Source organism: Miniopterus schreibersii (genome assembly GCF_964146895.1).
Source record: "Miniopterus schreibersii genome assembly, chromosome: 3".
Lineage (NCBI taxonomy): Eukaryota > Metazoa > Chordata > Mammalia > Chiroptera > Miniopteridae > Miniopterus > Miniopterus schreibersii.
Genome location: NC_138103.1, coordinates 53,884,610 through 53,909,743, shown reverse-complemented (window position 1 = coordinate 53,909,743; position 25,134 = coordinate 53,884,610). Strand labels below are relative to the sequence as shown.

At 35.9% G+C, this 25,134-nt stretch overlaps 1 protein-coding gene across 9 annotated transcripts in view; it reads right to left on the bottom strand.

Annotated features, from left to right (window-relative positions):
• The window catches only part of MCTP1 (multiple C2 and transmembrane domain containing 1), a gene marked incomplete at both ends in the record, with an annotated part of 426,668 nt that overhangs the window by 171,482 nt on the left and 230,052 nt on the right, over positions 1-25,134 (bottom strand). For 5 of the 9 annotated variants that reach the window (XM_081131857.1, XM_081131858.1, XM_081131861.1 and 2 more), the window contains 3 exons: positions 792-978; positions 11,297-11,427; positions 13,963-14,133. In XM_081131857.1, coding sequence (XP_080987983.1) covers positions 792-978; positions 11,297-11,427; positions 13,963-14,133 — 489 coding nt within the window. Of the gene's footprint in view, positions 1-791; positions 979-11,296; positions 11,428-13,962; positions 14,134-17,654; positions 17,733-23,103; positions 23,164-25,134 lie in introns of all 9 variants that reach the window. The other 4 variants (XM_081131855.1, XM_081131859.1, XM_081131856.1 and 1 more) reach the window with 2 other exon arrangements.

Here is a 25,134-nt window from a genome sequence, read left to right as displayed (position 1 = left end):
AAAGCTTTTTTCCCAGTTTCATGGGTACTGAAGTATTAACTTTTTCTAGCCTCCACTGAGAGAGAATGGTGGAGTAAGAGCTCCCCTCTCTGTTGATTCAAGAAAACTACATGGTGGGAAATGTATAGAGTGAGGATGCTGGGAAACAGGTAGATTTGTTAGTGAATGTTTTGATCTGGTAAAAAGAGAGAAGGGTACTTTCCTAGTGACTCACTATTTCACCCTCTCTCTCTACATTTGGTCAAAAGGTTAAGGAGATTTCCGTCTGATTGTATTTCATATTCAATGAAAAAAATTAAAGGAATAAAGTGAGGCTTTTCTAAACAGTTGAAAATAAAAATGATTTCTGTGAATACCCTCTAGTTACCAAGCTACTAATTAACGTAAGTGCCATCGACTCCATTTCAAACTTGGAAAGAAAAAGAAATATGAGTTGCAATTACAATGAGTCAATGAATTAAATTTAAAGTAATATTGTGTAAACTTGATTTTCTTTTATGGGAAATTTCCATGTGTGATAACTGTGCTGCCTGATAAAACACTGAGGAGAATCTCAGAATCTAGAATTTGCTCTCGAAGAGGCTCTAGAAAAGAGCTGGTGTCTAGACACCGGTGGGGAATGCAAGTGCGTCTGCAAAGATACATGTGGCATTAGCATTTGCCCAGTTTTCTGCTTCTGCTGACTGACCTGTCAGACAGCTTTTCAGATGTAGTTCTGTCACTCCAGGTAAATTATTTACAACCTCATCTAGTCACACATGACCCCAAGGGGGGATGGTTTACATACGTACATATCTCTTTAATATTTCTTCCCGTTCTTTCTGGTCCTCCAGGGAGTTGACGGAGAGGTCAGAGATACTGACGGTGGCCGAAGCTGTCAGGGTGACCAGCAGCACCAGGTGTCCCTCACCCTCTTCCAGCTGCAATTCCAACTTGTGCGTCTGTTCCCTACTGAGGACGGACAGGTCAACCTGGCACCTAGAAACAAATGTTTTGAATTAGCAAGTGGCTTTTTCCCCCCACATCAAACACTGGAAGTGCAGGCTGTTCAGAGCGATGTGAAAAGTAAATCAATAGAAATACTATTTGGACCACTGGAAGATTCGTCTTTCAAGTCAGCTGACTGTCTTCACAAAATTCAGCCCCTAATTATGTGTCTAATTGTTAATTTCCTGTAAGATACAAAAAACCATGCTTATCTAATTCAATGACTGCCCACTGTCACCAAATTCATAAATTGGCAGGGACTTCCAGTCCCTGGATGGCCTAGGTCAGTAGGGCCTTGCTTACAAAAAGACTACCGTGAGTCTGAATTTTTGTGTCACCTTTCAACCAAGGAGTGATTTCCCCCCTCATTCATAAAAATAATATATAAAGCAGTGATTAAAATATGCACTTTAATGATGCCACAAGTTTTATATTTTTAAAACCATGCCAATTGTTTCATAGAACATTCATAAATCTAAATAAAGAACAAACAAATCCTCTGCAGACTCATCAAGTGTCCTGGGAGGTTTTGTAATGTGACAGCCCCTAGACGACAAGCCACTCTCTCAGGGCTGAACATCTTGCAAGCTTTTTTTATAAAAATATCAATTGATTTGGAAGAGAAAGATACTGTGGTGACTATAAGCCAATAAACCTGGAGAAAGAAGGCAGCTATGAATAACAGGCGTTTAAAACAGGAAAGAGTCGATTACAGGAATAAATGTGGTAACATACAAACAGGGTGGTCATCTATCAGGGACAAAGTAACCTTTGGCTCCTCCTTACTCTTCACCCTATTTATTGTTTATTGTTTTGCTTTTAAATTAAACTCCCATGAAGAGGGCCTCAAAGCTAACAGTCATACTCATCTCTTTAAGCATGAGTGATTTTAGGAATTGAACCAAGTTTGACATTTACTTTTTATTGTTGCCTATCAAAAATGACAGCAGAGGTGGTCGGGACTAGAAACAATTGGGAGGAAGAGGAATATAGATGCAAGACATGAAAAAAAGAAAAAAGAAACGTTCTGGTCAGTGACAGAAAAATATGTGTGCACTAAATACTAACTATTGAGAAAGAAGGAAATTAGAGTCTATGGCAAGTCTGAAAAATATCTTCTTAAAACTAGAATGTATATCAAATAACCTTGTTTCTATGAACGCAACATCCATTTCAACATACTCTCATGCTGTCTCCTTAAATGCTAAAGGATGAGAGGACATATCAAATGCCTTATCTGATATTCTGATTTTTAAAATTTTTCATTATTGATTTGAGAGAGAGAAAGGAAGAGGGAGAGAGAGAAGAGAGAGAGCAAAAGTAAGAGAGCGAGGGAGAGAGATTCCGTTGTTTCACTTGTCCATGCACTCATTGGCTGCTTCCTATATGTGCTCTGGTCCAGGATAGAACCCTGAACCATGGTGTATCAGAACAATGCTTTAATCAAGTGAGCTGCCTGGCCAGGGCTCTAATATTCTTATTTTAATTGAAATTAAGTTCTGGTCAATAGCATCTGGAACAAATTGAGTAAAGTAAATGCAATGATGAAAAACAACCAATCACATGTATTTTTTAATAAAAAGAAAAACATCAATATCATTTTCTACGGATCTTTCCAGCATCTGGCCCAGTGCCTAGCCTGTAGTTTGTTAAATGTGAATGAATCTCTGGGCTAGATTAGGAGTATGATACTAGAGAATTGAACAGAGATTACAATTCAGATCGTACTTTTGGTTGGATAAAGTTGGGACCAAGAAGGGTCTCGCCCTCACTTCGATCATGTATTTCCCAGTCCAGTCCTTGCCTTATTCTTTGGGTGCCACCGCATCACTCTTAAAACACAAAACACATTGAAGCTTTCAGGAGGATTTCCTTCTATGCCTATTACCATGCCTCACTGGTCATAGAGATGCTGGGCTACTCCTCATTTATATTAGTTTTTGCATTTAATGCTTTAGAGATGGGGAAGATGTTCTAAAGATAATCTGGTCCAGGCATGCCAACTGGCAACTTTCAGATCAAATCTGGTCCACAGATTTGTTGATTTTTCTTGTAGTGTTAAAGTTTTGAAGTTAAATAATTTTAAAGACAGGGCAAAAGTCCTCTGACTTAGTTACTGTCCCCAATACTGTCTATTATTTATAGCTGGCCCACTTCACTTTTAATTCTGTACCTGGTTCCAATAGGCATAAGGATTTGAGAGTTTTAATGACTTCAAGGTTCTTTTGGCTAGTTGAGGTTATGCATATCTCCTAGTCATCTAAAACCTCTGCTCAGAAGTAATCCTCAGATGCCATCTTAAATGAAATTCTCCATACTGTCTGTCCACTTGTGGCCAAGTAGGTGCACCTGCTGAGCAACCGGTTGTGTATCTGAAACACAGGAAACAGTGGCCAGCCCAGTAACGTATCACCTTGCATTGCTTCCTAGCCTTCCCTGCCTCACGTTCTTTCTCTCTCACTCCTAGTGCCTAGGATTGTACCTCCCAATAAAGTATCAGCACTTAATCATTGCTTCAAGCTCTGTTTCCTAGGAAAAATGGGCTAAGGCAAAAGCCATTGATACAATCCCCTTAGTTACAGATGTGAAACCAAAATCCTGACCATGTACCTGCCCAGGCTTCCCACCACCTATGAAAAATCTTTAGCAAGGTAACAGTGCCCTCCACACCCTACCATCAGCTTGTGTGCCACTTGCTGACTCACTGCTTAAACCATTCCAGACAGCTTGTCATTCTTTCACCATCCATGCTAGGACTCAACTGTTTAGTGTGTGTGTGTGTGTGTGTGTGTGCGTGTGTGTGTGTGTGTGTGTGTGTGTTTGGACAAGGCAACTGCTCTGCCTATCTTTGCTTCACTATTTTTTACCAATTCTCATTGAAATAACTTGCAGTTGTCTTTCTCTGTCAATATCCTGAGACACCTTGAGAGTAGGCATCTAGTACAGCACCTGGAACATAGTTGGTGCTCTGTAAGTATTAAAGTACTTATAGACAAGGAGGTGAAATTTTAGAGGGCAAATTTACCCATGGTGACAGTTGCAGAGCACAACTAGCATTTAATGTGCTCACTCTACCATTCTTATATTGTCTTCCTAGAAAGCAATTTGATTTATTTCCAACACTCATTTCACTTCATTCATTCATTCACCATTTATTAAGTACCTTAAGTGTCAGATCTCTGTTAGATTTGGGGATTCAGTTCTTTGTAAGCCTTCTAGTTTCTCACATCCTTATTTTCAGAACCAGCACAGACTCAGTATGTTGTAGTTTTATAATCACATATGCCTTATTAGTTTGATAGTGGAAAATTACAAAACTTATTATCTGTACTAAACCCAAATTATCAATTAATTGATCAATATCATAATTGAAACAAACTCAAAACTGAAGATTCCAGATATACTATAATCTGTAATCATAAATGGGGAAATTGAGACTCAGAAAGATTAAGTGATGGCAAGAACTCAAACTATGTTTCCTGACTGCCATATCAAAGCTTAAAGGTCTTTGTACTTTTAAAAAACTATATGCATTTATTTAGCCACATGAAAGGAATATGTCACGTTATTTGGAAACATTTTCCCCTAAGAGTTCAAGGAGAGAAATTTCAGTGTTTCTATCACCTTTTCCCTTCCCTGCCTTTTTATCTGCCATGCCTGAACCAGTGACCAATGATATTCCTATCAGATGAAAGGGTCTGGTGCTTAGCACCCTAGATGCTAATTACATGTGAGTCCACTGGGGTGCAGGTGATAGCACTGTAACTAGCTAGTTATTAATAAAAGGAAAGGATCGAAGGGGAAAGGCAGACATTATAGGCATGTAGTTTGGGCAGCTTCCCCAGGAAGCTGCAACTCTGCATTTCCCAGGGAACCACCAACCTATCCTCTGCAAAACATTGGGGGAAGGAATCCAACAAGGGGAAGGTAGATGCATGCCCAGTAAAGCTAGGGTGACATAGGGAAGGTACTTGCCTGTCAATCACACCTGAGAACAAAGGTCATTGGTCAGAATGGGTGTGGCACTGAAAGCATGTGAAAATTTGGGAATTTTACAAATCTCTTAAACCACGGGAGTCTCTCTCTTGTTGCTCTGTTGTTGTTCTTGTAGTTCGTGATTCCTGTGCGCCTGGCTGACTCTTGGCTTCCTTGCATTCCCCCATGTTTCTTCCATAGCCATGTGGACATTGCAGACCCCACAAGCAACGGACTGATGGACTGCAGCTGGAAACACAAGCTAAGCTAGCCTGATGCTGTACTGGATTGTGCAGATATGGAAAGGAGATTCTGGACACTGACTCTGATTTTAACCCTGCTAAAGGCAACATGGGACTTCATCCTTGGCAAAACTGAGGGAAATGAAACCTTGGAATCTCAGGGGTTTGATTCCACAGAAACAAAGCTTTCTACAATATTGCATCCTCCTGTGCAAGTCTCAGAAAATTCTTTTTCTCAGGATATCACAAGAAATCCACCCCCACTAGCAACCGGGGGAGTCGGGGACCTCTCCCCTCTGTTAACACAGGAAGTAAATGTTAGGACTATTTGGATTTTTACATAATTTAAAATAGGACAGGAATCAATATAAATATTTTATATACGCGTTAACACAGGTGGCCCATACATCACATATGTCATGGATGGCCTGCAAGTATCCCAAGGGGAAAGTAGGGGCTGCATAATATGGAAGGGCTGACAGTGGCCCCTCACCTGCTGGCTTGCTTTCACTGAATCGCAGTTCATATAAGCCCCGTTAAGTGGACTTACGGGTTATATAATCTAAATTTAACTGAACTAATCCTCACAAAATGGACAACTGGCTTGAACAGATCCCAGTAAAGAAACTGCGGATCGAAGATAATGCTAATTGAATAAGCAAAAGTGAACAGAATGATGAACGAGAATCCACAGAGCTGATGCTTCCAGCTGAGCTGCATTCCCACTGTACAGAAAAGGTGCTACAACCAGAGCTAGCGGGAGTTCAGCCACAACAGTCAGATTTACCAAGAAGAAAATGTGTAACAGAAATTGACATCTACCCTCTTTAACAATATATGTGTTGTGCCTTGAAGTATTAGTTAATGATATTATGAAGCCATATGATTAGCAAGAGTTTTAACAACAAAGCCTTCAGAATAAAAACACACACCTTTATAGAATTTCTTCGGAGGGGGTAATTTTTAAAAATATATTTTATATAATTTTGACCAAATCTAACAATATAACTATGAAGCTGTTTTTTTGAAATTTCTTAATATATGGGAACTATTTTACATGAGTAAAACTAATAATACATAGTATATTATAAAATCTTATATTATAGCCCAGTCAGCATGGCTCAGTGGTTGAGTATTGACCTAGGATCTAGGAGAGCGAGGTTCAATTCCTGCTCAGGGCACATGCCTGGATTGCGGGCTCAGTCCCCAGTATGGGACATGAAGGAGGCAACTGATCACAATTACTCTCCCGTCATAGATGGTTCTCTCTCTCTCCCTCTTCCTTCCTCTCTCTGAAATCAATAAAGACATATATATATTAAATCTTATATGATAAATCAATACAGTACCTAATTCCTTGGAATTTTGCATTGTAAAGAATTCAATATGGAACTGGTAAAGTGTTTTCAAGTTTCATGATTATGCATAAGTTCTTATGCCATCTCCAACATTACAAAATGCTAATGATGCTTTCTCCCATCAGAGGTTGTCACTGTTCTATCGTCTTTAGGGCCATTGCTTTATTAGTGCATACTTCTGTGAAATTATGAAATTTCCTATTCATTGACTCAAAGATAAACTATTTAACATATACTTTGGAAACTCTGCCCATTGTATAAGAAATATTTCAGTAGAAAATCTTCAGAAGAAAAAATAGTAACCTATAAAAGCAAATAGATTAAAATCTTAATAAACTGGGTTTTTGAAACACCAAGATCAATGACACACTCCATTCTTTACTTAAATATTGTCTATCTTCCTAATGAACTATTTCACTCAATCCTTAGTAAGAAAGATGGTGAAATATAATGATTTTATAAAAGAACTCTCTTCAGTGTAGAATTTTCTGATGATCTATCTATGTGCTTTCAAGTTAATAATGCATCAGGACTGCTCCTGCCCTTATTTATCTAGGACATAAAAAAGTCATTGTAGCAGTACTGGTATCACACACAAATAAAAAAAATTGCAAATAAGAATCTATGGAATGTTTAATGCTGAAGTGCATTGGCCTTCAACTTTCAGAAAACATTAATGTGGTTAATATCCAGCGTCAAAGGCTGTTTCCTCATTTGCCACACTACACTGGAATACACTTATGTGTGCACCTATACATCCCACATTTTCTCTCTTTCAGCATTAAGTACAGAGGTATAGATTTATTTTTATGATTATAGAATTTGAAAGCATTTGTTTTTCACCCACAGGTTGCCCATTTGGAAGAAGTTTTTCTTATCCTATATCATTAATAAAAATTTTGCTGAAGTAGAGCTCCCTACCTAAGCTTACATCTGTAACTCCTTGTTGTAATGGGCAGCCTCGGCCCTGATAACAATACAACAAAAAAAGTCAGTAGCAATTTACCAGCCTAAAATATATGCACCCCAAATCAATGCCACTTCACAGATAAACAAGCATTTTGCACACTAATAAATAATGCTATAAATCTTGCTATATTGGATTGCAAATAACTCCCACTGGATAAAATTGCTTGACACAGGGTTTCCTTATTCTGCACGTTCATAAAAACAACTTGTTTCTGACAGCACTCATTCTTGGCAATTTACCACAGCTGTCAGCAGCCAATTTGTTCAGATTACTGCTCTGCATAAAAGCACAACAATCATGAGGATTTATTAGCTGATTATCGTAAAGGTGGCAGTCCATCTTGCCTGCCAAAATGCAGGTGATCAGAAAGTTAAATAATTACATGCAGATTAACATTATTTCACCTTCACTTGAAATTTGTAGTTCAGTGACAGGTAGAATTTGTTGTTTAAACTTGCAGTGTAGTGTACACAACCCAAGTTGATTTACTGACTACTCGGCATTTTATTGAACACTTAATCTCTTTAGAACTTACTAAATATAAGACCAAGGTGAAAGGAGCATGGACTTTAAAGTCAGGAGTCCTGGTTCTGAGTCTCAGATCAACCAGTTTCAAAATAGCTAGGCACCTCTAAAACTTCATCTGCCTCACTTTTTGAATCTGAAAAATTGTTGTATGATTCACCCTGATTATCCCCTATGTTGAGCTAATGGATGTAATAGTGCCCTTTACATTGCAAAACATTATTATGATTGAAATGGTGAATTTAATTTTGTGTAAAATTTAACAACCAGATGGCATTAACTCCCAAGATACCATAATGATGAAAAAATTATGATATATGTACCTTGATAAATGTATAGGTTGCTTTTTTTTCCAAACAACAATTCAGTATTTTTTAAATATATAGATTACTAGGATACTTTCACACTTTAACTCATTAATTCTCCTCTTTTGAATTATATACAAATATATTTTCTCAATTACACTGAAATTTTGTACCTTCCACTAAGACATGTTGTTCTAACTGCCTTTTCATTAACACGTGGTTTCAAATTATGTATTTATTTAGAAAAGAAAAAACCATAATTTCAAGTATTAAACCAAGTTTCAGATATTTAAAGTAAAGTCCTTCAAATATTTATTGAGTACCTATTATGTGCTGGGTACTTTCCTAGGCATCAAGGATGCCACAGTGACCAAAACCCTCATGGAACATAAGCCACGTGGAGCATACATTCTAGTGATGTGGAATAAATGATAACATAGTATATAGAATGCACAGTATGTCTAGTGGTTTCCATTTTAAGTAGGGTTAATATGAATGCCTCCCTGACATGATGTTCGTGCACAGACTTCAAGAAGGTAAAGAAGGCAAGTGAACACTTGAAGAAGGAATCTTACAGGCTGAGGGAAGGGTCCTGAGGTGAGAGAGTGTCCAGCGCACTTGAGGGACAGTGAAGTAAAGAGACAAGAATAGCTAGACGAGGGGAAGGGACAGAATAGCGGAAGTTCAGGGCAGAGGGGTCACAGGGCCAGACCATGCAGAGCATTATAAACTACCGTAAGGACTTTGGTTTTATTCAGATTATCATGGGAAGGGGAGATAAATTATTTTATTAATGTTATACAGAATGAAGGACAGGGAGCTATTGCTGTTGTCCACATGAAAGCTAGTGGTGGCTTCCACCAGGATCATAATGATCGAGATGGTGAGAGGAGTGAATTCTGATTATATTTTGAAGGAAAAGTTAGGTTGCTGATGCATTTAATGAGAGTGAGAGAAAGACAAAATAAAAATGACTTCAAGATTTTTGGTATTAGCACCAAACTAGGGAGGGTCTTGAAGGAAGAACAGATTTGGGGGTGAGGATGGGGGTGAGAAGTTTGGCTTCAAACATGCTATATTGGAGAAGCCTATTAGACACTGAAGAGGAGATAACAAGTAGTCAGCTGAATGTGGGACTCTGAAGTTCAGAAGGGTTATGGAGTTATAACTTAGCTCCCCCAGTTATCTAGAGAAATATATCTGATCTTCAGATGAGCCATCTGTCCCTGTTCTCTTTAAATTTGCCAAAATATGGATAAAGCTGTAGAAATAAGGTGCAGTGAGATAAACAGGTCCACCTTCCTGCCAACCACTTAAGTAATATAATTAGGCATGTCCTTGAGGAATTTGTATTATAAAGGGAGGGAAAGATCAGTACTAAATGGGCTGAGAAGTTTTTATAATTTCCAAATTTGGAAATTATTTTCAAAGAAAGAATATGTAAAAAAATATCTGTCATAACAGGGAAAAAATAGAAAAAGGGTTAAGAAGGACTTCATGTAATACGGACTCAGAAATACAGAAAGCCAGTAAACTTTACTCATTGCTTCATTGTTTTACCAGTATAAGAAAGTTTAAATAAAAGTGATAAGATTGATGTAGCAAGTTACACATGACAGTCATTCTAATTATCTTTTGGTCACGAAATATAGCTAATGCTGCTATAAATTATGAAAATGAATTAATTATTCAAGGAAAAGCTAGTTAGTATCTGCTTAAAAGAGCTCACAGAACATTGAGGGAGACAGAAACATAGACATACAGTTATAATGCAATGTATTTACTATTAACAGATGTACACTGCTACTTAAACTGGTGGTTATCCAGAGAACAAGATAAGCTTTAAGAAAAATCTGAAAATAGTGTTTTACTCGAGGCAAAAAATATGCAACAAAGGCCTGACCTTTTTAAAGACTGAAATGTAACATACCATTAGGTTACAGTGATGTTTTTCTCATTTCACTTTATAAGTAAAATATTAAAGGTTAATGAAAGCTAACCTTTGACCTCTCACTTTATAATCCTACAAAGAAAACCATTGTTTAAAACATATGTATCAGAATAACAAAAAAATAGAGATAAATATGTTGGGTTGGAGCCTGTGCTTATTTTTCTAGAATAAAATTTCATTTATTAGTTTGTATGCAGATCTTCAGGCTATATGTTTAGACTTGGAATCATGTGAACTACAATGAAGAAAGAATTCTCTGAATTAACCAATTCTTCTGTACAGCATGCTTTATTTCAGTATTGGCAGGTTTCAATATGTTTTGCTACAAAGACACATATAAAACTATCAAGAAATATAAAAATAGGCTTTAAGGTAAGAAAACAATTCATGAAATCAAGCAGGCTTTCAAAATAATTGTCTTTGTGCCGAGATGTCATGTACGACTGAGCAATCCTTTCTTCACTGCATTATCAGATCAACATGGATCTGCCCCACTTAAGGCTTCCTTCCCTAAAACCTGGGAACTCTACAAATTTATGAACTCCTAGGAGATTATGAAGACTCTTTGCCTTGTAGGAAATTTTAGGAAACAATGCGTTTTATGGTCACAAAATGCTTTGGGAAAAGTAATATAATCTCAGGTCACTTTACAGACTATGAATATGTTCTTCCTTCAAGTATCTTATATCAAGTGAGATTCCTCTTTCTCAACTCCCATAACTTTTATGCACAATGTTTCTGACATCTGGGGAATATTTTTGGATATCAAATTTGGATACCTTGTCCATCAACTGGTCAAAACTGCCACCTACTGGTCAGTCTTCAAACCTAGTTTTCAGTTCACCCAAGCACTGCCTTACCATGGTAAGATCCCTTCTTTCAAAACAGTCAAGATCATTTACAGTAACCAGACTTAAAGCAAATATTCTTTTAACAAAATTCCCCCTCTCTAGGGTGAACTGAAAATATCAAATTGCACCAACCTGCCAATAAAATCATCTCTTTTCCCAGCATCTTTGTCCCATGCAGTGATATCAATAATTCCACCTCTTTCTTCATAGAGATGAAAATCAAATTGCTCTCTCCACTGAGGATTCAAAGTTTTGGGCATAATCTGCAAAACCAAAAAAGTTATTATTGTCTTTAAAAAAATTTAACTTGAGACATTAAATAAAAACTTAGGTACTATCTATAAAAGCATGTAAGTGTGAGATTTGAACAAAAACTTCCAGAAATAATGAAAATGACTCATTCAATCTCTAGCATCTTTACTGCATACTGCCTGAAAGAACCCTACAGGATATGTCCTGAAAACCAAAATCACCCTCTCATCATCTTGAATAACAGACGAGAGATGTGTATTACATAGAAAAGGCAAAAACAGGCTATAAGTGAAATAGCTCAGACACTAGCATTTATTTTACATAACCAGCTAATGCACAGACACAACTGATAGTCTGTTATCTCATAACAAAAGAAGATGAGGATTCCCAGGGTTTCTTTTTTTTCTTACTCCCTCACACATGGGAATTCCTGAGTACATTAAAGAAATAAAGTTCTGTGGGAGCAAGAGGAAAAAGCTAGTAACTTTGGGGTGGTCAGGTAAACTTATATCTTAGAATTATAGCATTGATGTGTCATCTCCATTTTATATATAGAAAAACTGAGACCTGGAGTTTTAGTGACCCATCCTTTGAGACACCTTATCTGAAGCGCAGTTTTGTAATTCAAGTATTCAGATAAGACACCCGATAGAATCAATGGATAAAGTGACCCATACTGATTTGCTTGAAATTCCATTCCCTGTTGAGCTCAACACCAGTCGTATTTGTTTCTATATTCTTTTTAGCAGGAGGGCATGTAGTGGCCTTTTTTTTTTTTTTTCTTTTTTCTGTGTGGGAGACAGATCTTCAGATGTAAAGACTTTGAAAGCACTGATGTATGTTATGTGCAAAAGGTAATGCAAATGAATCACAATTTTTAAAGTTCATAATCTGAAATTAACCAGCAATAGATCAAGGAAAGAAAGAGCAAAGAGAGACACGTGTCCATAGCTGGGTTTCATATTTCATGCCTAAAGAGCAGAACTATAAAAATAAGTAATGTTTTAAGCCAACCAGAACATGGAAATAATGTTAATTGGTAAAGGACAAGACAGAAGTGGTTATAGGTACCTATTTTTGGAATCAGTAGTTTCTTTAAAATATGTTATTAAGCCCATGGCAGAAAAAAGATGGCACTGGGTGGATGCTATGATAATTCAAATGTCTCATAACGGGGCTTGGAACTCCTACGATATTTGGGGGAATGGTCTGTCTTACTTATTTGGCCACAAAATGCCTAACCTTTCAGTTTTCTTTTTTAGGATTGACCTTCAGGTCAGAAATGATGCCCTCCTCTTCCATGTGGGCACTCAGTACGGCAACTGATCAGTCCACTATCAGTTCTCACTGCCTACTAACAAGTCAGCTGGGTGATACCTCTAACAACCACCTCAGGCAACGATGGAAACTTCCTGGGCCAGAAGGAACCCACACAGGCGGTTGATCAAAACTTCCTGAAAAGAGTGATGTCAAGGCCAAGATATTCCCATCAAGGTAGAATGCGATTTTTAATATGAGATGGACGTGATCAGTTGTCCCAAGCTGTCTATGAAGCTGATGTCGATGCAGCTGACCATTCAAGAGGTTGAATTTGAATACAAGACACATAAGACATGTGCCCCGCATATAACTAGGACCTTTGCTAATTATTATTAGTCCTTTTAATAGTACAATAACAATGATTATTTAATATATTATCACTGCTAATATCATTGTTATTACACAGTATCATTATTACTACTGCTACTACCGTTCACCGGGCGTTCATTGCGGGCAAGGCAGTATTCCAAACCCTGTACATGTTGAGCATATTCATTCAGTCTGCTCAATAACTTTGTCAGGTAGGCATTATTTTAATGCTCATTTTTACAGATGGGGAAATTGGGGCCTGAAGAGGCAAAGGGACTTGCCTCGTGTCTCACTCTTAGGTTGGCAGCGGGAATTTGACTCTTTGTTTTCTAAATAAATTTTAAAACAACTTTCGATCTACACTGGTGAAAATCAGCTTGAGTAAAATGGCTCAGAGTAATTTACACAGGTTTTTACCGCATGTAAAATCATGCACTTGTGGTAGGGTACTAGCGCTAGTTTTAAGAGCAACTGACACTCTTTGAGCACTTTATGTGCCAGGTGTTGACTTAGGTTTGTTGCAGTTTTTGTTTTTTAAAAGTTAGCTCCTCCTTTTATTTCTGTTATGAATAAAGAAATTGAGACATAGAGAAGTTCAAGAGTGAGAGAATGATGCTTAAACACAAAAACAAAGTTTTTCATATCCAGAAACTAATAAAAAAAGGTAATTCCTACTTTTATTCCTATGTTATGAAGAAATTGAGATGTCGAGAATTTAAGTAGTTTACCCAAGGTTACAGAGCACATAAAGTAAGAGATGCAATACAATTGTTGGCCTTGTTTGCTGACATGATATTCAAAACAAGTTCTGTTAAGCATTTTCAAAAAGTAGTGTTTTTTTCTTTCAAAGCATGGCTATTAACTAACCACCACCTTCCAAATAGTGACAGGAACACAGAAGAGATATGTATGGTCACCTTGCTCTTGTACTTCTGATGCCCAAGCCGGAACTTCACGTAGGGGTCACTCAACCCGTTTGAATCCATCGCCTTGAGGTCTCGCCCCTCAATCAACGTGATACTGACTATTCCTCGCCAAAGATGTGATTTTCTGTGTACATCGGACAGACGTAAACTTTGGGTCTGAAACTTTTGGCAAAAGAAAACAGAGTTAGCTGATTGTGTTTTAAACCAAAATACCTCATTTGGCGTTACCTTTTCCGATGTTGTTACTTAAAAAAAATAAAAATTAGGCAGTTATAGTTTTTAAAAATAAAAACAATTTATGTATTATTTATTAATTATATAATTATTAATAAATATGAAATTATCATCTCACGATAAATTTAAGGTTGCTTAAAAAAGGTGAGTGTTCAAAATAAAGTCTAATTTTTCAACACTTAAAATTACAAAGCTGTAGATACCTCAAGAATACCAGAAAACATTTGCATGTATCAAATATGCCTGTGTCAAAATTAGCAAAAAATAAATATAAACATGAAAGTCCTCATCCATACTATGATTTTAAATTTTTAATTACTTATGGATTTTTGAAAATATTTTTTTCATGGTACAAATGGACTTTACAGGTGGTTTTTATTTCTAAGGTTAGCTGTAAGTTTTATTCACTTTTTAAAAGTCTTTATTGCCATATTAAAAGAGTTTCAGCTCACTAATGAAGTATTTGAGGTACCATAGAAAGGAAAATAAAATCAATCTGTCCACCCAAAATGTCTTGCTTATGATTGAAACTTGAATTACAAATTTTAAAAATTACATGGGTGACTTATTTTGGCAGGTACAGTATGTTTCTGGATTTATTTTTCATTCTAGTATTTAAACATTTTTTTAATGATTTTTATTATGCTCAGTTTTAAGTCACAATATTCAAGTCAGTGAACCCAATCTGAATTTCTGAAAATTAACAAGTCTACTAAAAATGTCCACATAATCTCTTTGAACTAAATAGCACATAAAACAAGCCAGAGAAAGTGGTTAATATGTGAAAATATTTACTATCTGGATTCAGTAACAGAGAAACTGTTGTTTCTTTCATATTATCAGGTATGTTTTCTTCACTTACAGTCATTTCATGAAAAATTTCAACATTTCTCTCAACTTCAAATTATTCCACTTCTAAATTATGAAGTTGCTCCACTTTTGGCCTAATTTCTTCTATGTTAATATTATAACGTTATAGCCTATTTTGTATAATTCCCCCTCCTACTTTGAATTCCTACTTTTATTCACCATAGTAAAGCCAGACATTTTTATCTGTCATCATCATGTGTCAAGCATTTCAGGGTGCTGTCACTGGGAAAATGAAACCTGCATTTTTCAAAAGCAACACTTTTAATATTTGAGCATTTCAATGGAACTCTTTCTAAATCGTATTACATATTTCCCTACCTTGGTGATCAGCAAATTTTGAACAACATTGCCTGAAGGTTCTGCCTTATTAATAGCAAGGTGGGACTTGGCCTCCACAGTCCTCACCTCTGTGAGCTCCAAGAGCAGTGTTCAACTGCATCCTTAAGTGCAACGGAGCTTTCATGGGGCACCTGTAATTTCCACAGGACTCCAAACCCCACTTCAGCTAGAGCCCCTCTGCTCCCATCTATTTTACACATTGGATTTCCACATTGGATTTTCTTCGAACCAAGGATTTCTCAGATTAAAATAATTATTTAGACTTTATTGCACCAAGTGATCTTCAAGGGTTTTTTTTAGTTCTAATATTTCATACTACTTATTATTATATAATGCAGCAATAGATTTCAGCATCTGTCTATCCACCAATCCACTTCTGCGATTGAGGCTGCCTCTAACTGTAGACTTTAGATATCAGGTTCTAACCTTTGGGTCTGAAACTTTTGTTAAGGAGTATGAATGGCAAAGACAGAAAGAAGGAAAACAGCCTTTTGGCAAGTAAGAATAAATAGTTATCTTAGTGAAGACCAAGGAATTCATAACTACCCGTCTATGTAGAGCTCTAGAATGTAAAAGTGCGTACGTGCGCATTGTTTCATGTGGTTTCCACTATAACCCTGTGAGGCAGGAAGGCAGGGGCTGCTATTCCCATTTCCCTGATGAGGAATTTGATGTAGGAGAAGTTGACTTATGGGGCGGGAAGGACAAAGAATACTTTCCATGGGATCCTTCATGCTTTCCTAGAAATAAATGCTTTGGCTAGTAACTAGTGGATGTGACTAGAACCCAGGATTTATTTCTGGCCTTTATTCCTGAGCTTATTGGTCTTTAGGTCAGAGATTCTCTCCTAGGTTTAAATGTAATCATTTAAGTATAATGTTGCTAAAACTCCACTCTCCTGTAAAATGAGTTGAATATATTTGAAATTCCAGGCTAGATTTTCCTACATGGCTAATACATGAAATCACCTTCTACTTTATTATTATATGAGCACATGTATTCATACTTACAATACTCCAGATTGCTGGTGGGTATGTTTAATGGCATTTTCTATGCACGCTAGAAGCAGAAGTCACACAGAGCACTCAGTAACGTAACAGTGAGTACCATCTAGGTTGCACAGCACCTCCAATCGGCAAGGCTAGGCTAGGATCTTGACGGTATCGTGTCGGAAATCCTTACCTGCCTCCTCCTCCCATTTTTCACATGCGAAAAAGAACTTGACTTATGGGGTGGGAAGGACAAAGAATGATTTCCATGGGATCCTTCATGCTTTCACAGAAAAGGGAGGCACTTAATGAAGGTTTTACCTACTATCATTAGTTGTTACAAAATGCTTCTAAATGTACTGGTTAGGAAAGCATATTAGTCTGGATATGTGGCGTAGTTAAAGAGAGAAGTAGTGGCCTACTGAAAAATTGGGTGAATTTTGTTTATTATTTCCTTCCTTTGTTAATGTTTTTATTCTTATAAAATATATCTAAATAATACATATTAATTGAAATATTGATCAGTCAACCAAAAATTACTTATTGAGCGACTAAAGGGCAAAGAGTGTTAAACAAATATAAGATACTATACCCCTCAATAAAATGAAAATATCAGAGCTGGTACTTAGTTACCTAAGGTAATGTTTTCAACTATGTCCTTGTGGAAATAGAATTCTATTTGAGGAGGGAAAGAAAAATCAGAAAAGAATAAAATGGAAAACTACCCAGCTTCAAAGCAAAGAACCAGCTTTGCAAAAGGAAGAAATAATCTTAAAACTTTTAAGGCAATAGTTCCCAAGTTTTAGTGGGCAATTTATTGAAATCACTGGCCTTGACCCTCCAGGACAAGAATCAGTTTCTGTGGAGGAGAGCCACATGTATATTTCCAACATGTGACCCATATGATTCTCACGTACAGCAGTGTGACATTCTCTCTCAAAAAGAATATGCATCCAAGTTCAGATTTAATAAAGAATATCAAGATACCAGGTAACAATATACATTTCAAAGTCTGAGGCAATGAGTCAATGATATTTATCTTTAGTAAGATGTTAAAATTAGTGAGCCGGCGCTTAAAAGAAATATTAGTTTATCTATATTATTCCTTGAAGAAATATGAGATTTCAGTTCCTTATTATGTGTATAAAAGAGGTAAGGTTAAAGAATGGGTTTTTAGAACAGTGAGTCAGCCATAAGAATTCACAGCTCATGCAAGGTCAGAAAATAAATAAACTGAGTGGTTGAACTTACTTGTGCGTTTTGGTAATAAGCACTCTGCAGCTCTGCTCTGCAGAAGCCCAGGACAGGGAAAGCAGGCCTGCCGCACGTCTGGATGGAAATGAACGATCAGAGCTGTATGTATGGGGAAGCTTTGTGCCACTATCAACACCTCGTTTCAATCGGAGCTTAGCATTACTCTTTAAAAAACATTGTTTGAAAAAATATGTATTTGCTTCTTAAATCACTGTCAGAAAATGTCTTCCAACAAAATGAAGATAAATGCCAATGCAATGATATAGTTTCCAGCCACTATTTTCTTTAGGAGCAAAATGCTGCAGTGGTCAAGAAAACAAAGGACAGAGATTACATGGTGATGCAACCCGCTTGAGTGTTTTCTGGTTTTCGTTAATAGGCATAGCAGAAAAGGAAACAGCAAAAGAAATCATGGAGATAATCATTTTCTCAAGTTTGTTGCTTCAAAAATTTTTGGAGACTGTTTCTAATAATAATTTTTGTTTCCAATGTCAAAAAAAGCGATAAGGGGGTGGGTGGAGGTGGAGAGGGGGTATACGGGGATTAATGGTAGTGAGAAAAAAAGAATGAACATAATATATGTTTTATATATATATATACATTTATATATGTGTAAGGCTCCATAAAAATAAATGTTACATGAACAGAAAAAAACTGTGCCCATATTAATTGCATTCCACATGTTAATGTTTTATAATGATTAAAGAGATATCTCTAAAATAACAGAAATTTTGTTCCACATAACACTTGTCTTTGCTGACTTTGCTGCTAAAAAAGCAACCCAAAGGTCCCTTTACTGCTATAATCAAGAGCAGCAAGAGATGGATTAAGAAAGATACAGCCAAACTAGAAATACTGGAAAGAAATTATGGTGGAGCAAAAAGTTTGTATTAAATGACTTCTCGAGCAGCTAGGCAGTTTCCCAACAATGGTATCATGAGATAAGACTCATCAGCTTCAATAACACCAACAGAGAGGATAAGATTAGGCCCATTGGAAAGACAGATTAGATCATACAGAAAGAAATAAACTTGTATTGAGTACCTATTATGTGCTGGAGTTTTCATACTCCAGTGTTTTTCATGACAACTACTTTTAAGGTAATGGAATTGAGGCACAGAGAAGCTAAATATCCTACTAAAGTCACATGGCTAGAGATGGGCAAAGCTGAAATCTGAATTTGGAGTTGCTGATAATTAATTGACAATTTTCCCCACTATATCTCATTTTTTGGACAGAGCCTAAGTTCATGGTTCAAAAGAAAGAAGTTAATTTGTACAGGATTTGTTGAAATATTTTGATTTACATTTAGAGAAAATATATTCTTGGGCATCGAGTGTTGAAAAAGGCTAATCAGGGGCTTAGAAGAAGTAAAAGCCAGGAGGTAGTAATACCTGGAGCATATATTGTTCAGTAAAAGATTTGAGAATTAACTGTATTCCATGAGAAACTACTGCCTAATGTCTAATAATAAGGCTGTGAAGCTGTAGAATCTTGCATATAAACTGAGAACACTTACATATTCCACTTCTAATTAATAAAGTTTATTGATTCAATTTATTGAAAAATTGAATCCCTAGTAACAAGAGATATCCTATTATTCTAGAACCTGATTAAAAATAGATCAAAACCCCCCAATATCTATTTTGATATAACCTGTGGCTAAAGGAACACTCAGTCATACTAATCTCCTGATATGTGCAAATAATCTTTGGCTTTTGCTATTCTGGATTTTATTACCTATACACAACCTAATCCTTCCAAATGAGACCCAGACACTGAATCTGGAATGAAAGACTGCTTGTGTCTTTACGATAGCTGTGTGTGGAGTCAGCCCTTGCCTCTATTTTTAGCACAGAGGTGCACATGCTTTTATTTAATCAAATGATTCGCTGAGACACTACAAAGAAAAGATAATGACAGCCTAGAATGACTGTTTTGTGCGGCAAAGCCTGGAGTGTGGAGCAATTATTAGCTCAATACCAAGGCACAGACATGTTCTATCTTTTCCTTTTCCCACTGAGCTTATTCCCGTGAATTGCACCTGGATGTTCAACAAGTAGATTTGCTCTGCAGCCACCCACCCTCTCGAAGCATGATTGCCTTTGCAGAAAACCCTCCCAGCGCTTTGTGCAGCCTAGTCTGAAGTGTCTCATCTAATAATAGAGCTTCGATCCCTTTTTTTCTTAGAAGATGATTCACTGGCTCTATAATCCTTAGACAAATTCTCCTGGTTTTTATCCTTAAACTTTCTTTCCTATTTCTATTGCTTCTTGATACAACTTAAGGGTGTCAGGAAGGTATTGATGTTTACTTCAAATGTTTTAATTGTGGCCAAACAAAAGTTTGAAATCTTTTATTATATCTGCTCAAAATATATATTAATAAAAATCATCGTATATGTTGTAATCTTGTGGGTTTCCTAAATTAATCTATCGGTTTTCACCAACGATATGGTAAAAAAAAAAAAAAAAAAAAAATGAGTTCTAGGTTTGACTTACAAAGACTTTTTTGAGACTTTTAATTAAAGGTTATGATTTTTTCTGAGGGTCTTACTTTCATCCTTAAAGACAGAAGTAATAGCTGAACTTTTCTTGGGTGTATGTCATTTACAGTTGACTTGTTCAGAATACAAGCACTTCAGCAGAGGCTCGCATTCGTGTGTTACCAAGTCAGTGCCTCTTCTTGGTCTGCAGGGTCTTCCTTCAACTATACTTTTGTTTGACCCTGGGGCTCTGACATAACTCCAAATTGTTCTATAGTCTATGCACACTTTTTTGTCCTTTTATGTTATAATCCATTTTTCCTCTTCTTTATATGACATATCTTGGCATAGTCCAGCCTTCTCCATTTAAACAATGTTAAAACTTATCTTTAATTCACTACAGTGTTCTCATAAGATGGTCTATTCAATTAACTCTTAGTCATCAGAATCTAAATGTCTAATCAATGAAATAACTGGGAAGAAGTGTTAATGAAATTCTAATTTAGTGTAATCCAACTGGCTTCACATAAATTTCATGGAAAACATGATAACTGATATACCCATTGCTTAATCTTTTGTATCCTAAGACAACATGTTTTGTTGAATTATAAATGTTATACTTTTGGAAAATTAGAATATCCCTATATCACTTCAGTCTTTTCTTTCCATTATTCTGCTCTCAAGAAAATTAAGATACAGCAAACACCACTGACATTCACTGAGCAAGTTCTCACCTGGATTCAGTTTCACTCAGTATAACTCAGTTGCTATCTCCTGGACACAGGAATTGGTCCTCATAAACAAGCTAATGAAGTTTTCTTTCAAATCACATCCTGCTTAACTCACAAAGCACACATACGCTCTTTATGTAGATTTCATCTGAGCTATTTAAGTTTTCTACATATCTGAAATGTCTATGGAAAACCTCCTTCCATACACATCTCTTCTAAAAGTTCATGAAAGTACAAATATTGCTTGGGCAAAGGGCAATGAGGTCAGTTATCAGAATGACCCTTGAATGTGAGTAGGAAAGATCATGCTCATAAAAAGTAAACTTGGTCACTGATTTGGTAAAAATGGGACCTCAAAAACGCAGCTACATCATAGCCCCCAAACTCATCCATCCATCGGTGGCTTAAGAAGCTGTGGAAAGGGGTCACGTAATGCAAGAAGAATCTGAAAGGGTGTCAATAAAGACAAACCAAGAGGCAGCTCTATTTATATATCACATCTCTATTCACCAGCAGCCCAAAAAGGAAGCCTGCTGCTTGAACTCTTCAACAAAACATTGATTTTTATGACATTCAGGGAGAAAAATGTTGGTCCTGATCATGCCACCTAGGTACTTCAGGGCAAGGGACTCTCTTCTCTGGGCCTTAGTTTCCTCATTGATAAAATAAATGACCCCCAAAGGTTCGGCCTTTATAATTCAATTCTTTCTTCACTTATTTTCAGGAAAAAAAAAGACATTAGACCACCTTACCGAAGATGCAAAAAAGCTACCTTTTAAATTTGCATATTTGTTATTCTAAAATAAGACAGTTCAAGAGATTGAGAAAGGTTAATGAAGGATACTTAAGGATGAATACAACCAAATGGGAAGTAGTGATAAGTGGAAGACTAATTTGGAAGTAGCAAAGTGGAAAGAGGACATCGCAGGTCATTTGAAAGGGAAATCCTTAAAGTATCACTTATGGAGTTGGTCCTGGTGGCAAGTCCTCTTTTGGAAGGATCAGCCTGCACATTTGCTGCATATAGAACAAACTCAACACAGAACACCCCTGAATTCTGCTCTTTTGGCAAAGGAGTGTGCCATATGAATTCACCATATTTGTGGGCCTCAAGAAAACAGAGACAAATTGTTGAAAAAATTCATTTTCTATTTAGGGTAATGGGACAATTCAAAAGCAGTCACTCTGTTCATGGATATATAAAGGGAATTTTTGTTATGTTAGCAAATATATAGAATAACATTAGTGAAGGAAATGAAAAGGCTATAACAATTAAAATAAGCTCACAACAATAAAAGGCTATAAAAAAAAAAAAAGTGTGTGTGGAGGGTACAGAGAATGAATAGATGTAGCTTAGTCTTGCTCACTGGTCAAGTCAATGCATGACTTAATCTAGTACCTGCCAGTAGTCTTAAGAGACACTGCTACAAATCTTAACATTCTAAAGGAGAAAGGTAGTTCTCAGTCATGAGCAGTTTAAAAGCCAAAAAAAGAAAACGGCAAAGCCCTACGAGCATAGCATTTTCATTGCAATATCTATTGCTAAGGTAATCATGTACCAAAAGTGAATTTTCAAAGAGAAAAATTCTTGCAAACAAAGTAGCAAGCGCATTAGTAGCAAATCACGCTGTGCATAATGCAGAATTATAGCAGAGGAAAAACAGGATAAGAGTTCATTATGTTTAAGTCATGACAGGTAAATAATATTAAATTGCAATGGCATTTAAAATGAATTCTCTGTGGAATTTTCATTTTTCCTTTATTTAAATCAAAAGCAGAGTTGCTGTTTTCTAATTCGTAATATTTTTTTCCAAAGAAAGAACACTGATTATCTAGTATGCATATAGTATAAGATTACTGTAATAGAAGAAAAATTTTCTCAAACAGATGGAAGAGATTTAAAAGAAGGGTGAAGAACCTAAACGGACCCTCTAGACCTCACCATCATATTCCTGTAAGGTCCGTGGGCCTCTAAACTATTAAGAATTTGGGATAGACTTGGTCTCACAGGGAAGTGACTTCAAGCAATATAATACCTGAAGTTCTTAGTTTTTACAAATGAAGAAATGAGTCAGTCACCTGAATAACTTAAAATAAAAGTTAATAAAGGCAAATGAATACATATGAGAGCCTATTTTAAAAAGCAAATTTCTTAATTCATATCTAACTTTTAAAATTACTAATCAGAACCAAAAATCAAGATTGTTAATAAAAAGGATTTAGACATTACCCTCCAAAAGAAAGACTTCACAGAGAAATAAGATCCAACCACTTCACTGTCTGAGAGCTCCTAAAAACAAACAAATATTTAGCTAAACTTTGTGGTGTTTTTGAGAATACTTTATTAGCCCAACAAAATCAAAACAAATAAAAACCCTAAAGTTATATATCCTAAAGACACTTTGGATCTTTAAAACTGTAAATTTTCTTCCCTTGAACAAATCAAAGCTTTTGTCGTACTCTTGTCTGATATCAATAGTAGTAAAGTGTAAAAGGAATTACTGTGCTTTTTTAGAGTCTACTTACCTCTTAATTCTCAATTGTTGATTAATGTACCTGAAAGTCTAACATTTTATTTTAGAAAGAACTGTTTAAACATATTTTAAGAATTTGAAATAAGCCAGATAATATATGTTCCTTTTAACAAAACAATATAATACCACAGACTTTCAGAGTGTTTTTAAAGAATAATAGGAGAAATTATATTTATAAGCACATACCTAGTCAAATCTTGTTCAATTTCTTACTAAAATCTTCCTAATTTTATGATATTAATATATATAATATAAATGACTTAATTAACTTGAGCTTTCCAAAAATAATTTTAAAAAGAAATGAATGCTGAGAAAGGCAGCTATTGGGGTGTAAACAAAGGAAGGAATTCATGGTGGGTATTTTATTACTTATTCATGAGATTTTATAATGTGATACCAATTTGACTTTAGAAAATCAAAAAACATAGTTACTTACTTTTAAACAGAAAATTTTAATTGCATGCATCCTTTACACTTTAATGTTTTGCATACTGTCTCTGGGTGTCCGTTATGGTAAAATTAATGGAAGCTGATGACATTTAAGGGACAGTATCAACCTTTGACATTGTGATAAAGAGGAAACAGTTTTGTAACTCATTCGATTCTTCCATGATTTTGTGTTAGCAACTAAAACTGTAGTAGTCCAGCCCCTCAAATGATGCCTAATTCATAGTAGATGCTCAATAAATATTTGTTGATTGTCTGTTAGTCACTCAGAGTTTCATTTGGCTGAGGATACATATTCCTTCCAAATGTGGTACCAAAACACATATCGGAAAATAATAATGAACTAAAGTACTTTAGTGGTGTGCAGCAATTTGAATAGTTTAAGTTTAAAACTAGAATTACTTCAGAAATAATCTATGCAATCTACCTGTGCTTTTTACATAAAATCTATTTCTTAAAGAATTTAAGTATATTTTTCCAAGTTACTTGCATAAGGTTTGGTCAGGTAGCATGACTAATGTCAGGGGTCATAGGGAAAAAGTCTTAAGTTTAAGACATTGTTTTATAGAGTTATAATTCATTTACATTTAAGGTTATGGCTCTAATCTGTCACAATTAGCACATTGTCACATCAGTTTCTGAATAAAATTCCTTAAAGAATACACTTATATTTGAACATTGAGGGCAGAAACCTTAGGTGGAATGCCTGCTGTCTTTTTTGATGCTATACTATTGTTTAACTCAAAAACCTTATTCTAATTTTTAGAAAGGATATGTGTTTTCCTTCTTTATTGCCAATGCTTTTCTTTTTTAATTAAGCAGCATGTTTAGCAACATGTGAAAAAATTTTCATGTTATTGCTTCAAGTCTCCTTACACAAAGTAATTTCCCCAGAATCAATAACAAAAGCTGTGAAACTAACAGTAATTTTTATCTTAATGTAAAATGTGTAAGGCAACTTAAATGGATGTGAAAGTCTTGGCTCTAGACTTAAGATAGTTACAACAAATAAGACAACCACTTAGAATTTAAAAGTATTGTAAATTCATTTAAACATCAGGTGCTCTAAGGTGACTAATACTGAAACTGCACCAACTCCATACTTCCCATTCTCTCTCAGATGAACACAGACGGTAATGACCTAATTATGTGACTAATCTGAAAACAGCAAAATGAGATTGAAGAATTTGGTAGGGGAGAGATTTTCATGATTAATTTTTTTTTAATTTTAGGAGTTTAGTTAATTGAGGTAAAAGTACAGTCCTTTATAATAGAAATGT